Source organism: Ambystoma mexicanum, chromosome 2p (genome assembly GCF_040938575.1).
Source record: "Ambystoma mexicanum isolate Mex_15411 chromosome 2p, UKY_AmexF1_1, whole genome shotgun sequence".
NCBI lineage: Eukaryota > Metazoa > Chordata > Amphibia > Caudata > Ambystomatidae > Ambystoma > Ambystoma mexicanum.
In genome coordinates this window covers 334,280,616-334,299,587 of record NC_090923.1, presented here as the reverse complement: position 1 = coordinate 334,299,587, position 18,972 = coordinate 334,280,616, and the positions used below count along the sequence as shown (strand labels likewise).

Sequence of the window (18,972 nt, the reverse complement as noted above, 5' to 3'; positions counted from 1 at the left end):
CATCCTTACCCTCAAGAGGCAGGCCTGCATGATTGCACAGGATCTTATAGAGTCCACAGTCTCCTATATCGACACGGCCAGCAGGGGCCTTTGCTTGGGTGTCGAGATGATGTGGCCGGCGTGGATGCACGTAACAAAGTTTCCCTCGGACGTGCAGGATAGGATCCTCGACCTCCCTTTCGAGGGGTCGCATTTGTTCCACTCGTCGATAGAAGATGAATTTACAAGTCCTTAGTGCCGGGACAGAAATCCTTTCCACAATCAGGGCAGGTTGGACTTCAAGCCGCGCTTTTTCGGCTTCAAGGCGTTTTGCGACCGTAGAACCACTGAAGCCTTATCCTGATCGCCCCCCACTGGCTGTTGAGGGCGTGGTCCTCAGACCTCGTCCAACTCCGATCGCAGGCACCGGTCCATCTTCTGATTCCCAGCCGGGGCTTCCTCACCCAGCAACACGGGATGGTGGAACACCCGGACCTAGACAAACTGGCACTCTCGGCTTGGCTCCTGATAAGCTAAAACTTCATCCCGCACTGTTTTCTCAAGGTAATTGGGAGGCCGTCCACTCACTCGCAGTATAGTATCGGGTTCTGCTACTGGGCATGGCGAGAGGGCATTGGACCCACTCTCCTGCTCCCTAGACGACGTGTTGTCCTTTTCTGCGCACCTGGCCCACTCGGGGGTCCAGGTGGGTACTTGCCACACTTACTTGGCAGCCGTAGGGTCGTACAAAAACTGGCTGGATCAGACTTTCTCAGTGGCCTACCCGGTGGTTAAGGCCCATCTCCAGCGCTTGACCAGGCTGTTCCCACCTGTGCATAGGCCCCATCCCATCTGGGACCAAAATGTGCTTCTCACTGCCTTACAGCTTAAACCTTTTGACCCCATGGCATTGTCATCAGGTAGGGTTGCACTCAAAACGGTTCTGCTGGTGGCTCTCTCCTCTGCGCGTAGAGTCAGCGAGCTGCAGCTGCTGTCCTGTGAACCCTTCACTACTTTCCACAGCGACAAGGTTAATTTTGTGCACTCATCCAAACTTCTTGCCCAAGGTGGTCTCACCATTTCACTTTAACCAGGAAATGTGCTTGCCTGTGTTCATCCCAAATCCACAGTCAGAGGCGGAAAGCGTGTTGCACTCTGGTTCTGCAGAGTGCTCAAGTTCAATCTCTCCCAGATGTGATCTTTCTGGAAGTCGGAAGTACTGTTTGTCATGTTCTGCGGTGCCCATGCCGCCACGGCCTCCATCGCCCATTGGATGGTCCAGGCCATTTCAGAAGCTTGTGGCTTTGGTCATGGGTAAGACTGTGCCCGCGGGGATCCATGCTCACACGGTCAGGGCCAAAGCTACCACAATCGCTTTTCAGTGGCAAGCTTCTTGGGAAGTCATTAGTAAGGCGGCAATGTGGGCAACTCCACCCGCTTTAAACACACTTCGCTGGATACCAGTTCCAGGCGGGATGCAGAGTTTGGTCAGGCGGTTCTGAGGAACCTTTTTGCTTTTACACAAGTATTAGGCATGTGGTCACAGCTCCAACCAGTTGTCTTGTTTTGGTGGGAGGAAAAGGGACTGGATGCACGAGTAATTAAAGTTACTCACCGTAGTGACTAGAGTACTCCTAGTCCTTAGTCCCCTTTTCATCTCTCCCACCTTCCCCTGCTAGTATGCCAGGGGCTACAATTGTCAGTACAGCCAGGTTTACAAGCGTCCGATATGTCAAGAGGACTGAGGTGAGGTACCGAAGGGTGGAGCTTTGGAGGCGTTCCCACACCCAGGGCCGTGGTCGTGCACGCTATACTAAATTTAAAGGGATAGCTCACATTTTTCGCTGCCAAAGGTTACCGTACCTTGCCCATGTTGGGGGACACCCACAAGGACGGAGGAAAGGGGACTAAGGACTATGAGTACTCTGGCCACTATGGTGAGTAACTTTTGCGTCATATGTACATGTACTCCTTTCCATGTGTTTCTTTAGGGTTGGTAAAAAGTATATATTTGCCACCGTTTTTTTGTGATCCATCTATCTTCTTTTCTCAGATATCTGGGTTAGTGAATTTAAAGAGACACTCAAGCGTCAGTTTTGCTGGTGTGGATAGCCTGGATGATGTGAAAAACCATACCTATAACGAATTGTTTGTGTCTGGTGGCTTTGTTGTGTCCGATGAATCTGTACTTGATCCTGAATCCGTGACAGTTGGTAAGGATTACTCATTCATTTTTATAGTAGCTTATTATTGTCATATGATTCTTCATTGCAAGTGAAAGAGATTTGTCTGGGATGAATTGATCTTCAATTAATGTTATTTTTCCAACGATTACCAATATTCATGCTTGTGTCAGGTAGAATCAATGGTAACTTTTTCAATGGGGAGTTGTTTACCGAATTGAAAGTGCTACCCCATCCTATATATGTCTAGAAGAGCCACTATTTACAGTTGTGGGCAGACTTAAGTCATTTAACCTCTGTAGCATTGGTTCTTTCATAGATTAACATGCTGTATGAATATTCTGCATGGCCAGGAATCCCCAGTAACAGAGCAGTTTTTATTTAAATTGTAAAATTGCAATCACTTTAGTGTTCTATTACAGTTGATTTGGGTCATCATGCCCTGTAACCAATCGGCACCATGCACTTCAGCTCCTCCTCTAGAGACTCACTTCCAATTTCTACTGCACGTTCAAGTGTTGGGAGTCCTCTGCAAGTGTTCTGTGTTCTGACGTTTCATCATAGACTACTCAACGATTCTTTTGGATTTTTACAATATTTCTAATGTAGCCTGCTTATTGGTGTCTTTTTCAGGCTTGGTCCCAGATCATCTACGGAGAGCCCGCTCCAGCATGTCTCAGTACAAATGCTATCAGCTTTGTGGACACCAGGCCTCTTCAATCTCTTCAGTTGCCGTGGCAAAACAAAAGGCAAGAAGGAGCCTTTTCAAGTCATGCACCACCTGCCATTTGAAGAATGTCTGTGGAGGATCAGTGTGAGCAGTGCACATATACTGCCTCTATCCAGAGCACAATGTGAACTCCTGCTTCAATTGTCATTCCAGAAAAACCCTCAAGCAACGTTAGCAAAGGTTAGTGACTTGGCTAAATGGAGGGTACTATGAACTCAGACACGGCATCCATTCGGAGTTGGGCCTTCCTTGCCACAGACCCCAAAAGCATACACACACTCTTCAGAAGGGCAAGGTCTCATGAAGAGGTACCTCATGGCAAGAGGGGTGAGTAAGGTCTGTTCCACCCTCGCTAAGGTTGCTCGTGTGGAACGGGTAGCATTAAGAAAATCTACTTAAAAATGGCCTGTTGTCACGGTCACGAGGACCTAGTCTATGGCCACATCTGCGACACCGCCAGCATCAAGAATCATTCCTCTATGAAATCTCCAGCAACAATACTTTAACACCATCTTAGTAATTGAACCATAGACCTAAGGCTTTGTCCACCACACTGTCTACGCCGACAACAACTTTGTCGTCAAACCATATACCCAAGGCTCCGTCCACCACCATCGACAACGGGGCCTATCAATTAGTCTCGACAACGGCAACCTCATCTCCTGTCTTGTCGGCGATTGCTCTGTAAATGAGAGTACCGTTGACGACCGCAGCTGCAATTTCAGCGTCTTCCATGGCAACCAGCTCTTCTAGTCGACATAAGCAGCCCTTGTTTATACTGGCTAGATATATCACACCTGCCATTCAAGGTCCCTCTCGGGTGCCTCCTGAAGAAATTCTGGAGCAGGTCATTGACATGGATTACGACGGCCCAGAAGGTGTTTTTTCCACTGAAGAAAAGGAAGACACCTCTTTGCAACCACCGATTATGCAACCACATTACACGCTTTGTGTTTCAGTCTCTTTGCAACCTCACTCCACCTGATTTCTCGATGGAGATATTCTCTACCTTACAAATCTTAGAGTCAACAATACAGTCCAGGGTGCCTCTGATTCAACCAGTTGAGGTCCCACAAGTCATGCCTTTTGAATTGCCTGAACTTCTTAGACTCCATGACAGTGTCGCAGTAAGGGTCCCTCGGCCTCTTCTGCATGTTCAGGATACTTAATCATAGGAGGATGTCTTGTAGGGGATACCTCCCCTCCTACTTCACCAGATGAGTTTGATGACCACATCCAGGCAGATGGTGAGCCCTGTCCAAGGTCCACAGGATGTTCGATTTGCTCCCCACACAGCAAAGAAAGGAAAAGATTCCTAAACCAGCAGGGGACAAACAAGGAAGACTGCTGTCTCAATCCCTGCCTTGGACGACATTTGGGAAGATGGTCTCTGACCATGAAGAATTCCTTCACAGCCCTCTCAATGACAGACTAGAGAAAAAGTATATGGTGCCAGACATCTCCCCCAAATGCCTCCGTATGTAGCCCAGCCTGGACTTTGTCGTGTCGGTAGCCGGGTGCAAGCATTTGGCTAAACTCTCTTCTCTGTGTGCGGTGTCACCAGATAAAGAAGGGATGCAGTTAGACGCTTTTGGGAATCGGATTGTGTTCACTGCCACCATCACAATTAAGGCGGCCAACTCTTTGGCGATCCTGTACCATTACGATAGGGACTTATGGTACAAGATGGGACCCATTCTTGACTTCTTGCCAGAAGGATGAGGACTTCAAGCATATGCATGAAGAAGAAGCTGCTTCAGACCATGCTTTCTCCATGGTGGTGTTCATTGCTCATGCTAGAATTCGGCAGATGAGAAAGTGGGAAGTCCTACGCCAACATGGTTGATTGAGGGCAACAAACTTCTGCCCGGATGTTTCTAGTCAAGGCCGTTGGCATGGGTTCTCTTCGGAAAGAACGTTGATGACATCATGCAGGCTATGAAGACTGATACTGACACTGCACGATCTCTGTGGACCCTGTAGCAGCGCTGTCAGTTCTTTCAGTCTGGGAAATCCTGTTTCTCCAAGACATCACCGGATTTTTAGCCTTCCTTTTTCTTGCAGATCATGCCTCTGGAGCCAGCTATACAGCGAAATCTCAGTCCAACGCCGACGAGGATCCTCGCTACCAAGAGGTAAACCGGCCTGACCAGGCTGCAGAACCGCTCCCCCACTTCCACACTCCTCGGGGGAGAAGTGGAGGGGGGGTGGCTCTCCCACTTCCATCAAAATTGGGAAAACATTGCAACGGACAAGTGGATTCTATCCCTGCTACGTTACAACCACCCAACATACCCCCCCTCTCCAAAGGAGGAAAGACATCTCCCGGTGATGCAACGTGAAATACTTGTCCTCTCCAAAAGTGTGATGGAAAGTGCACCTTGCATGCAAAAAGGCCAAGGAGTGTACTCAAGATACTTCCTGTTGTAGTAAGTCTGTCAGGCGGTTGGCGCCCCATTTCTTGACCTCTACCTCCTCAACAAGTTAATCCAGTTATAAACCTTCCGTATGGTCATGCTGCAACATATACGAGTCAATTGAAGCAGGGCGATTTTTCTTTTTTTCCCCCTCTGGATCTGGAAGACACTTACCTCCACATACTCATTCATAGCCGCAACAGAACATTCTTAAGGTTCATGATGGCTGGCCTCTAGAACAAGTTGAAGGCCCCTACCATTCGGCCTCAAATCAGCACTGCAAGTCTTCAAGAAATGCAATGCTCTGACTGTGGCACTCGGCATAATCTTAGGGTACATGTTTACCTCTATCTCGACGATTGGCTAGTCATAGCACACCTCTTCCTTAAGCCCAATTACATACCAGGACCACAATAAGGTGCTTAATCTCTATAAATTACAAAAAGTCCTGCTTGCTTACTCCTGCAGATGCTGTTTCTGGGGACCCAGTTGAACATGTACTCTTACGGCACAACCCCATTTTCTGACTGGGTGAATGCAACTCTTCTGGGGATGAGGTCTTCCTTTATTCAACTAATTCTGCACTGTTGGCTGCACATGCGGCAAGTTCAAGAATACGTAGACGCCCTATGGAAACTGGTTTCTGGGCCCTGGGACGACAGTGACCCTCTCGCATGCCTTCCATTAACCTCTTCACTGGTGGTCAATAACCTCCAATCTCACCCAAAGTGCCCCTTTCCAGCACCCAGCTCACCAAATCACGATGACTACGAATGCCTCCCTGCAAGGTTGGTGAGACGACTTCGGAAATTACTATGCCAGAGGTTTCTGGTCCTAAGAAGACAAACGGCTACACATCAACGTCCTTCAATTGAGAGCGTCTTCTGGGTGCTGAAGTTGCTCTGGCTCCACCCTCAAGAGAAAGTTGTTGGGGCATTTACAGATTGCGCCACCACCATGTTCTACATTCAGAAACAGGGTTGCGCCCAATCTCTTTTCCTCTCTACAGAAACTCAAGCACTATGGAGATGTGTTCTAGCTAACAGGATCTTCTTCCTGACATTTTATCTGCCATACATTCATAAATCAATTGCTGGTTCCTCCGAGCAGGGAACAACGTTCTTGCCAACAGTGGGTACTTGACCATGACCAAGTGCTCTGCATCTTTGAAATGTGAGAGGTCCCCAAAATCTATCTTTTCCCCACCAAAGGGAATATGAAGTGCAAAGCGTTTGCCAGCAGATTCTGCATTACGATTACAGATGCCTGAGGGATGCTTTCTTGTTTCCATTGCAGAACACTCTACTTTATGTATGTCTGCCATTTCCACTGATTTCAAAGGTCCTCCACTCCTTCACTCGAAGTCAATGCAGACTGATCCTGGTGGGGCTGGCTTTCAGGTTCTCTGAGATTCTTTTCGATTCCTCCCATTACATTACCACACATTTTCAACCTCCTGTCCAGGAACAACAGAGCAGTCCTGCGCCATGACCCTGCCTCCCTCAACCTGAAAGCCTGGCTTCCGCTTCCTTAGAATTTGGACAACTTCCTATGCCTCAAGACTGCGGGAATGTTCGTGTGAAAGTGTATGCACTGTCTACAGTACTCATACATCCCGTCCCCTTTGCTCCATTATGGTGGGCGTCCCCCAACATGGGGACGGTACCAGAACATTTGGCAGTGAAAAATTGAACTTCCCCTTTAAATTTAGTATAGCACAGGCCGCGGGCATGGGAACGCCCCACCGAGGCTCAGCATCCAGCGCCTCACCCCAGTCCCTTTTTCCGCACAGACATGGCAGCCAGCACAGAGAATTTCTTAACTTTCCTCTTGCTCGCTGTTTTGGTTTTTCAATCTTTTTTGACCTTCCTTCTGTGCTTCACCTCCCCCAGGGCATGTCGGCTGTAGGAGGATTCATGAGATGTGCCTCATGCAACCGCTCGTTCCCGGCCACGGACCCCCAACTCTGTCTTGAGTTCCTGGGGTCCGACTACCCCTTCACCGCATGTGCGGATTGCAGCGCGCTCGGTCACAGGGCATTGTAGAATCGGGTATCGCAGCGGAGGGAGATCTTCCGCACTTATCCTCCGCCCCACCTTAAGGATTTTTGTCAAGACAAGGTAGGGCCTCTGATCAGCACGGATCCACAGAGCTGCAACTCCTTCCCCCGGGTTTCCCACAGACCAGGGTTCCCCTGATTCAGGTTCTGTATATATTAGGGTTCCTTTGATTCAGGTGCGCTATAGTAAATATAAAGGATAAGCTCAATTTTTCACTGCAAAAGGCTCCAGTACTGTCCCCATGTTGGGGAATGCCCACAAGGATGGAGGAAAGGGGACAATGGACTACTCTAGTCACTATGGTGAGTAACTTTAATTTTCATGCTATAATAGTAAGTGGAAGCGATTTACGATGTGGTGTGCAGTGAACAACTTCATCCTTTGCTTGTCCAGCTGCAATGCATGCTACTGTACCTGCTTTCACTAGCATGTGGTTCCTTTTCAATTAAGGTCAAACTAGCTGCTATACCGAGATTCATCCACACCTCGGGTGCGCTCTTGCTGTGTTTGCATCGACTATTCAAGGAATTCCTAATGGCTTTTTTTGTGCATTTCCACCTATGCGCCCGCCCCGCCTGGGAACTGAATGTGGTAGTTTCTAAGCTCTTGGCCTCCCCTTTTCAGCCCCTATACAAGGCGGATATCGAATTACTGTGCTTGAAACCTATGTTCCTCATTGCCATTACCTCTAAAAAGAAAGATCCAAGCTCTGTCCTGTAAGTCTCCCTACTTAGTCCTCCACAAAACCATGGTTCGGCTACGTACTAAGCCTACCAACATGTGGCAAATTTCTACGTCCTTTCATCTTAACTTTTCCTTCCCATTTTCTTTGACTCTGTCAACTACGTCGGAACGTTCTTTGCATTTTTTGGACATTTTGAGGGCTTCGAAATATTATGTTGACCGCACTCAACAATTTTGCAAGTCATGCCACCTTTTTGTAGCTTTTCCTCCAATGGCAGTAAGCAAAGGATTCTCTAAAGCCACCATTTCCAGATGGTTGTCGCCTGAATTTCATACTGCCATTGCATCGCCAACAGGCTAATTCCACGTCAGCTGAGGGCGTACTTCACCAGGCCATCCCTTCCACCACTGCCTTCCCCTCTGTAGTCCGAATGTCGACATCTGCAGAGCAGCTACGTGGAGATTGGTACATATCTTAAAATGGTTCGACGACAGACAACGCAGAGGAGTCCAGGGTCGGGCAGGCTATGCTTCACCAGCTTTCTAATGGAGTTCCTCCTCCCATGGATTCATCTATGATAATTCTATTCACAGCGCAGCTGCCCTTTGGAAACCTTTGCACTTTCGGAGGGCACAGGTCAGCTCCCCATTGGCTCCGGTCTGATGGCTCTATGCGCCTCATACCAGACATGACGTCCGGGCCAGTATATATTGAAGCGATGTGCCCCGTGACTTCAGTTCCTTTTTTGTGCACACTCTGTTAAATTCAGGAACACGATCTTTGAGTTTTCAAAGTTGTTGTTGCCATGCAAAACCCTGCAAAGGCACCAGTGTTCAAACCGTGTGTGGACTTTGGCCAGCAGATGTTGGTTTCTGATCCATACCGGATTTGTTTCTACTGCTTGGGTGAGGAACAGGACACCCAGGGTGGCTGGCCATGACAGTCCATGCACCCAAAGGCCCACCGGGAAGGGGAGGCATAACATTTTACCTTGGTCCCCAAGAAAAAAAGGTGATTTTGTACGGTCACGTTCAATGTCGTGTGGCTTTGGTCCGAGGAGAGATCCCCTCTGTGTAAGGAAAAGGAGAAGAAAAAGAAGCACTGCACGAGATCCCGCTCTCCAAGTGGGTCCTCGCAACAGCATTCTTCCTCTTCCAAGAAGAAGAGTCACTGATCCAAATGTTCTCCAGAGGCTGATAAGGTACCCTTCCCCCACCCAATCATCCAGTTCGACGAGGCTGGTAGGCTCCGCAGGCGGTATAGAGCCTCAGAAGTATGCTTCTCTTCCATCTAAACCCTATATGTTGAAGATGTGTGACATCTACGATGAGTAGAGGGACCAGCTTCCCTTTGGGTTTGAACCCCTGGTCTCCAGGGAGGAGACTGACTTTCTGGGGGAATTCTATGGAACGGGAGAGGAGGTCCAGAGGCTGAATGGAAACTTCAAGAGTCTAATGACAGAGACACCTCGCCTGATCTTCATATTCAACCAGCCCTTACCCGTGCTAAGCCTCTGGCCTCCTTTCACAGGCTGATAGTGAAGGTGGATGATACCCTGGGACTCTCGGCCCCATCTAAACTGAAAATTGAGTTCAAATTCATGGATGCTCTGTCCGAGCGTTCCAGGAAGGTAATACAACTGCTCTTCAATGTGGCGGTGGAAGCTGTTGAGAGGGAGCTGGCTAGCATGAAGTCCACTGTGCCCCATCTTCCACCTGAAAGGTAAAGTAAGAGACAGGGCACCTGAGGGAAGAAGGTCTTTGCTTTAGGCAGCCTGGCCCTTCAAGCTGTGATGGCTTCTTGCACCATGTCGAAATTCTCTTTTGGCCTTTCCTCTGTTATGTGGAGCGTTGCTTAACATATCCCTGAAGGGGAGCTGGGGGATTGCTTCCTGACAATGGTGACAGACAGGAGGGAAACATCCTGTCAGATTTTGCAATCCGTGTTGGACACAGCTGACTGCGTTGGCAAGTCCATGGCCTCGAGGGAAGTGTTCCGGTGCCACTCATGGACGTGGACATCTGGATTTGCGCATGTTGTGCAGGCTAAGCTCCTAAACATGCCCTTTGATGGCCAAAATCGGTTTGGGGCGAAAGCTGATGATGCCGACCAGAACTTTCAGGCACCAAAGACCTCAGCAAAGTCGTTGGGACAAGAAGCCCTCAGCAAGGTAGTGGCCAGGCAGCCCTGGTAGACTGCAGCTCAGACACTTTCCAAGGGGTAGAGTAAGAGGTGCCCCCAGAGGAGATGCAGCAGCAGGCACTGTCCCTTCAGCAGTTCAAGGGGCCAAACATCTTTAGGGTTTTCTGCCACAGGTCCCCTGCAGGGATGGGACTTTCCTCGTTCAGCACCAAATGGGTCAAAATCACATCCGATGCATGGGCCTTGCAGGTCATCCAACAGTGTTACTGTCTCCCTTTTGTGCAGCATCCTCATGGTCATGGCCCTTACATGGGCACCTTGCCTCCAGATTCCATCCTCTTGGAGGACGTCAGTTTTCTGTCAATGAGTGTGATCTAACTGGTACTGCACTCAGAACGAGACAAGGGGTGGTACTCAACCTATTTTCTGGTGCCGAAGGAGGATGGGCCAGCATCCCATTCTGGATCTGAGGCTGTTAAATGTGTTCCTGGGCAAGGCCAAGTTTAAAATGATTACAGCAGCTCAGATCCTGCAAGCCCTCCATCTGCAGGAATGGTTGGTGTCATTGGATCTTTTAGGATGCCTACTAACATGTGCCGATTCATCAAAAACACAGGAAGTACCTAAAGTTTATGGTGGGCCAGCATCACTACAAGTTCAGCCGACATCTAGTGGTTGGTGCAGAGTATTACATGATTTCTTTTCGAAGTCGAAAACAGGAAGTCGACAGGACATTCCTGTAATACTATCCCTACTGTGACATGTACAGGGTCCATGATCCCTTCACGCACCAAGGTCCTCATGTTATTTTGTCTGGCATCAGGGTGCACAAGGTGGTGTTGGGGTCTTTGCCTCTGTGAAGAGAAGCAATGAGACTGCAGTTCTGCGCTCTGGTGAATAGTGCCTCTCTCTCTCTGTCCAGAAGAGGGCATGTCCCCACGGATGCCTTGAGCAGAAAAGATTCAGTCTCCCACGAATGGAACCTCTTCCAGGAGCTCGGGAGGAGATCATCTCCTTTTGGGAAACTCCTCAAGTGGGCCAATTTCGCTTTCAGTGTGAACAGGACATGTGAGTTCTTCTGCTCCAGGGAATTTCCTCATCCGGGAGCTCTGAGGGACGCGCTGATTGTCGAGTGGACTTTTGACCTCCTTTAATGCGTTCCTGTCTATCCCCATCATTCCACTGGTCTTAAGGATATTGCCCATGTTTGGAACTACATTGATCCTGATCACTCCGGACTGGGTCAACATAATGTGGTATTTGGAGTTGCTGGACATGTCCATCTGCCCCCTCTGGCACCTCCGGGGGAGAGTCGACTTGCTCTCCCAATCTGATTTCCCACCCCCTCCCCCCCGAACCTCAGCAGCCTGCACCTTCATGCTTGGCTACTAATAGGCTGACATACAAGGAGTGGGACTTGTCGGATGCCGTTCTTAATATACCCCTTTCAGCTTGGAGGCTTTCTTCAAATCCTAATGATGCCTTCAGATGGTGTACTGCTCAGGAGTTTTTGTTATCCTTGGCCCAAGTGGGTCTACATATTGGCACTGTCAAAGGATACCTCGCCGCTATTTGAGTTTTACAAGAGGTCCACAGAACAGAGTTCTTCACAATCCCCACTGTCATGCAGTTTTTGCAGGGTTTGTATAACCCTTTTCCTGCACACCAGTTCATGGTCCCAGCGTGGGATTTAAATTTGGGTTTGACATTCCTTATGTGAGCTCCATTTGTGTTCTATTAGACTGCTGACCCTTAAGGTGATTTTCCTTGTTGCCATCACTTCCGCAAGAAGGGCGAGTGAGCTTGGGCCTTACCTGTGCAACCTCCCTACTTGGTTTTCTCCAAAGAGGTGATTTTAAGAGTGAGACACTCTTTTCTTCCAAAGGTGGTCTTGGATTTTCATCTCTCAAAAGATCTATCTTCCTGTGTTTTTTCCTCTGCCTCATCCCCAACGGCATAGGAGGGATTCTTCGGCTGGACCCGGTGTGAATCTCAGATACTATGTCTCTCAGACGAGAGGGGAGTCCCAGTCCTGGACATCTACAAGGCTGCAACTTTGGCATCTTGGCACACATTTGCTAAGCATTACTGCTTAGATTCCCTTTCAGGACAGGATGCACTCGATTTGGTGGGGTGATCATCCAGAGTTTCTAGTCTAGATATGTCCTTGTTCTCTTTCCTTCTCCAGACTTTCATAGTCCTTTGGGGGTCTATCGTAGATGAGGAATCAGTGGGAGGAAAGAATCCATTAGAAGAATACATTGCGTAACTCTTTGTAATGTTCTTTCTGATGGATGTTCCTCATGGATTCCTCATCACCCTCCCTACCTGCCCCTATTAGCAAATAGCTAGTGCACCATCGCTTGAAAGTCCCTCAGCATCAAGAGTGCTAAAATGGGTGGAACTGAGGTCACAGGGTGCAGTGCCTCAATATATACTGGCCCCGATATGTCCAGAGCATCGGCCTGTGCCGTACTGCTCTCCCTGACGGCAGAAACATTTCAGAAGAGCAGCTGCACTGTGGATAGGATTATCACAAATGAGGAATCCGAGGAACATCCATCAGAAATAACTTTATAAAGAAGTAAGTCATTTGCTCTTTTCAGTGGGTTGGGGAGGTTCGGGCGACAAGGATTCTCATTGCCCCATACTGATCGAGGAGGATGTGGTACCCAGACTTAATGAACGTGGCATCTTCCTTATAGGACAGTCTTGCTCTTGCAGTCGGAAGACATGATTCTTTATGTTAGGCAGAAACCTGTGCAGTTCCCTTAGGGACCACTGCAAAAGGCTTAAGACTACAGGTGTTGGCAGTAAACCCAATTGGTGGCAGTCTGTACCACCCAGATTTACCTGGTAGCTGTGGCTGAGCAGCCAGACTTCTCTCGAGAAGAGTTAGACCGTATATAGAGTATACAAGATAGGTACCAAAATACAGTAGCACAAGCAAACACTGACCAGAGCTTTGGTATCAAGTATATAATTATTTATTTAAAGACACACTTAGAAACACTAGCACTATTATTATAAGCAAGTTCAAAAACAGTCACTATTATTATATATACATCCCTTATTCCTTATTAGACAAATCTTAGTTAACACCACTTATTTCCAGACAGCGGTGAGCGCTTAACTAAAGATGGCACTCCAATAAGTTTAAGAAAAAGGGAGGGAAAAGGCAGAAATTAGGAACAGCACACAACACAATCCTTTAGAAGCACTCGGCAAGGCAGGAAAGTCAGTCTACTTGTGAGCAAAAAGTTCAGAGGCCAGGCTCCCTCTTGGAGAGAGTAGAACACCAATGCGCCCAAGATTACACAGTTTAAAAGGCTTGGAGAGTCTTGCAGAGAGTTCAGAAAGGATTTAGTTCAGTTTAGAAAAGTTCAGTTAGCCAGCCTAGGGCCAACCCAAGTGGTAAGTTGAGGCTTTAAGAGTCACCCCACACAGACCGTTGCGAGGGAGGCCAGGCGGAGACAGTACCTTTTAAAGTGGAGAGGATCCTCCAGCGGGGGCAGTTGATCCTGGCAGCGGGTGCAAGTCGCGGCGTCGTCCAGAGGAAGAGATGATCTCGACCTGGAGGAAAGCTGAAGGTCGTTGCACTGCCAGGGAAGAAACCAGCCGCAGAGTTCTCCGGTAAAAAAAGTACTACCTTTTATTCACGGTAGTGGAAAAACGTGGTATTCCGGTTGCCGGGGTGCTTGGCAGAGGCAAGGCGGCCACGTGATGATCCGGGAAGGCGAAAAGGCGGGCAAACTGGTTATCCCCACCAGTCAAAGGAAGAAGACTCTTCGGGATGAAGATCTCCTCTGTCGTTGGAAGAAGTGGTGAGTCGGTTCAGCAGGGCTCCACCGGTGGTGTCGTCGTTGCAGGTCGGCTCAGCTTCTCCCTCTTCGGATTCTTTGGTCCTGTGGCGACGTCTGAAGTCCCAGTCCCCAAAGCCCTGCTTTTATGCAGAAAAACCCCATTCATCAGTCCTAGCTGTCACTCAAACATGCTAAGTGGTGAGCCGGGCGGCTCACCACTGGGCCAATCCCACAAGAGTGCGACTTGAGTTGCCAAGGCAACTCAATCCAGGGTACCTAAACCCCCTCCCACACCCCCTGTGGTACCCAGACAGAGTGGCACCACTTTTGGAGGCTTCTGTGGAGAAGCCCGCCAAAAAGTGGAACAAAGGGCTTGTCTTGGGTTGGAGTCACAGAAGCAAACACAAACGCCATTTTGGAACCGAGTTCTGGCAAAAAATAACAACCGCTGAATTAATATTAAATAAATGAACCGGCGGTATGTTCGAGGCTATGTTAAAGAGTATTCGCCTCGAACAATGGGAAAATCCCCTAGGAATATATTCGCGGTTGAATATAAAAAGTAGTATCCACTGCCACCAGCCAAAACTCGCTCAGGGGGGACTGGACAGTGCCCCCTCGAACAACAGACCCAGGGGCAATCGAATTGCCCCTACCAGTACGCCCACAATATGATGGTTTGTACTGGTTCTGGTCACAATTTAGGACTAGTAAAGCCAATGGTGACTTTACATGCCTTGGGAGACAGTAGTCAGTCCCAGGGTACGGAGTCTATGTTTGGGGGTCACTATGACACCCCGGTGTTACGGCACGGAGGGTGCTGTGTAACACACATACCAAAAATACATGTAGCCCTATGGAGTAAAAGACCCCATAGCCCATAAAACACATTACAAAGTCAAAGGATATCTCAAATCATGTCTAAGAGTGGGAGAAAAAGAGTCTCACTCTTAGCAGGAGAAAAAAATAAACCCCAAAAATCCAGCAAATCTGCTGGGGGACTCACTAGGTTTGGAAAATTAGCCTTAACAGAGAATTCTCCCTAACACTTCAGCTCTCTCACCCTTCATGCCTGACTCCTGAGAGGCTGAGATACAAGAGCAGGGATCTTTCCGAGGACGTCATGGAGGTGTTGCTCTCGACAAGAAGACTGGCAACCAAGTCTCTGTACAGCTGCTATTGGAAAGATTTTGTAGGTGGTGCAGGGCTAAATTAATAGATCCTGTGCAACACAGATATGGTACTGTAAAGTCTCTTGCGCATTGCTCGACATGGGCTTCAACCACTCACTGTCAAAGGGTATTTGGTTGTGCTCTCAATTTTCAAGCGCACACCTGAGCAGGGATCATAATTTGCGATACACATGATGATACAATTCCTCAAAGGATTACCTAATGTTTATCCTGGCCCCCTTCATTGTGCTGTCCTGAGATGTAAATCTTTCAGATTTCATCAATTGGACTGCAGATGTGGAATACATTGTTTGCTGGCAATCACTCCTGCACGAAGGGATAGGTAGTTACCAGCCCTATTCTGCAAGCACCCATTTTCAGTATTTTGCAAGGTTAAGCTGCACTTAGGGTCTGGCCAACCTTCTTACCAAAGGTGGTCTCTAAATTTAATCTCACCAGAAGATTTGCCTTCTTTTTCCCATGATCTTCATCACCCATCCAAAGTAGAGGAGGGATTTCTTAGACTGGACTAGAAGGGCTTTGACATTTCCAAAACGAGATATTTTAAATGGAGGAGCAGCTTTTCATAAGTGACCTTTTTTGGAGGTAAGCCAAGCCTGCTGTTTTTCCGTTGCCTTTTTGCTCATTCTTTTTTGGAACGGATCATTCCCTAAGACTGTCAGTACTGAAGACTATGGGCTCTATCACAAGTCTGGCGGTATCATGCCGGTAATTCTACTGGGATACCGCCAATGCAAATTGCGTTACTGCATCTCTCTGGCGCTATTAGCGTCGGATTCCGAGTTACAGGAGGGGGAGCATAAAGTCCCCTTTCTCATTGGGTCCATTTGACCCAATGGAACATTCTGGGCGATATTACCACTTTCTGCCCAACCTTGTGGTTACCGGTGCATTTCTACCGCTCCGCCCAACACCTGATGACCCCCTATGTGTCTCTTTGTGAATTGCCTGTATTGTTACAATTACACACATCTCCATATAGTGAAGTGCACTTAGAATACTTCATACACTTAGATCTTTTTATATACTGGCTTTTTGGTTATGTTTATAATGTGCCTAAAACAAGCAGCTTGGCTAGGATGGCAGCAGCAATATTTGTACAATTATTGCTAAATTTTTCTTGTGCGCTTTTGCTATTGGCTACTAAAGGTTACTAGCACCCTAAGATGGGTGAGGTTTTTCGCTTGTTCTTGGTCCATATTTTTCTTTGACCTCCTTCCTGCCTTCTCAGGTCAGGAAATGCCTTATAGGGAAAGCCCTTTCCTGTGGAAAGCGGTGACTTTCGCGGGCTAAGGGGTGATTTGTTGTGTGGCCAGCGGAGGGGTCTTGGGAGTATTGATTTCCAACCCACATCCCTGGTACCTGTATGTCTGTTGATGGACAGATTTTGTAGCCAGTGGCTATTCCCGATTGCAAATCCATTGCCTCTTTGAATGGTGCAGACCCTTACCTTTAGGCTCCCAACCCAAATCTTGGAAAAAATTAGGGCTTCTGCAGCTCTTCGTGAGATCATCTTTGGAACCAAGACCGCTATGAAGTATATTCTGCTGACGACTGTAAAAACTGGAGCGGGGTGTCTGTACTCGTGCTGTCTATATGGTAGAGGAGAGGCACAGAGGACCCCAGCCAAGATTCTCTATTTGGTAAACGTGGGCAAGCAATCAAGGTGTAGTCCCCAAGCACCCACAAAGGAATGTCCGCACACTGTATTAGTGAAAACACAGTCTTTATGTAATTAAAGTTCAAGTTATATTCACAATAACTCACTAAGTGCTCAGTTAATCTACAATGGCAAATATATACAGTTCTAAGGGTCACCACAATTATAATCAGATTTCATTAAAGTGCATCAACTGTACTCTGGTCAAATGTCACACAAATCAATTAATAAATGTAACCAACAATAGACATAGGAGGAAAGCAGTTGGTTAGAACAATTGGCAGAATACTGGCCCCTATCACTAAACACAGTTCTGTGTGGAGATCCCCCTCCCACCTGGGCAACCTGTAAAATAAAGATATACTACAAGCCCAGTCCATATATTGTTCAATGAGTCTTATTTCCTTCTAAAGTGTTTCTACCACCCCAATGTTCCTGGAATAGCAGAATTCCTCGAGGAGGAGTCGATGGATCCTTCTTGAGTGCCTCCCTTTAAAGCAGGAGCCACGGATCATCGATGGGCCTCAAAGAAAGTCAAATTGGCGTCGGTGATCCTCGATGGAAAGTTCGATGGCGTCGAGGCAGCAGCTTTGGTCCTGGCGGTACTCGTCAAGGAGTCGAAGACGTCCTGCAAGGAGGAGGCGTGCGGGGCACCTCGATGTCGATAGTTCAGGACCGCACAGAGTTTGTGAAGAATTTTGGCCCAGCAAGGGCGTCGAGTCGTCCGGCATGTCTACTGTCTCTGGGTGGCAGGAAACCCACCAGCGGATGATCCTCTGCGCGTCAACGCACGCAGAATGTGGATTCAGACCACGCCATTCAACACTACACACTGCATTCATACCAGTTTCGGGCAGGACTGTCTCAATCATTGTGTCAAACACCAGATACTATACATCCACAACACAGAATGCACATTCGTCACACACTCCATTCCCCCAGGTCCCACCCACAGGCGTACCCACAAAATACGGTCATTGGGTAGGCTCCAGCCAGTCTGGTCGGCACTTCCCCCACACTACCATATATGGAACTTCCACCCAACAGCCAGTCGGGGGGAAGGGACAGAGTCAGGGCTTCCCATGATTTAGGGAAAATTAAGGTAACAGGCGATGGAAGGCAAGAGTCCACGGTAGGTTGTTGTTTCCATCAGGAATCAACTGATTTCAATGACAGGGCCTAGGCATCCCAAAATGGAGGACGCTCAGAGCACCTGTCAAATTCAGCATGGAGCTGCCACCAGCCCATACCCTGCTCTGTGGGCCACACACAGGTGCCCAAAAACATACAATAGGGGCACAGGGTTGTACCTCCACCCATGGGTGCCATAAGGGTATCCCATGGGCCTGAACACCGAACCAGAAGAGAGAGCTGCACTGCCAGGAGACCCACATGAACTCCTGCGTGGAAAACACGACAGAACACACAATAAAAAGCAGTAAAGGACAAGGATATGGAGGCCCTGTCCCCCCGATGCATTTCCAGCATCACGACGACTCCTGGAGTGACCAGCATCGACTCCAGTGCTGTCCCGGTGAAGCTCTGCTCGTCCTTTCCGATTTCAAGAATACCCTCATCAGTTCTTCAAACCCTGGACCGGTTGTAACAACTAGTCTCAATCCCTGCCTAAGAATCTGTGCCGCCTTAGCCTTCAGAAGTGTCCCTGAATCAACCGGTGGACTGACAAGCTGTCTACTAGGGTACCTCACTGCAGCCGTCGACGTTCTGTAAATCCTTGGAATTTTAAGGATCTTTCATTTTGCTCCTCCGTTTACAGACATGTTGCATGAACGGAAGCTGTGCTGGGTGTGATCCTTAGTTCATCCTTTGAAGATCGCTTGTCTCTGCCTGACTGTGGTGACTTTGCAACATTCATCTCTTCCCTCGAGGTGTCCTGAGGTGTTCTGCACTGCCAAAGTCTTCATGTTTCCTCGTTTGGGTGTTCTATTGGAAGCTGTCTGCAACTGATTCCTAAGCACAGCATCTGAAAGTGACCTCTGCACCTGCAACCCCTGCGGCTTTCTCAACGGGAGCAAGCACCGAAGAGTGTCCCCCAAACAGATTCCAAAACACCAGTGGGACAGTTTCTTTGTTTTCTTTCGATGTTTGTCGGAACACCA

The 18,972-nt window shown here is 48.3% G+C and overlaps 1 protein-coding gene across 3 annotated transcripts in view; it reads left to right on the top strand.

The window, feature by feature from the left end:
* Window positions 1-18,972, top strand: part of TASOR (transcription activation suppressor) — a 1,979,545-nt gene that overhangs the window by 1,690,501 nt on the left and 270,072 nt on the right. For all 3 annotated transcript variants that reach the window (XM_069643664.1, XM_069643665.1, XM_069643666.1), the window contains one exon: window positions 2,033-2,192. In XM_069643664.1, the coding sequence (XP_069499765.1) occupies window positions 2,033-2,192 (160 nt within the window). The remainder of the gene's footprint in view (window positions 1-2,032; window positions 2,193-18,972) is intronic.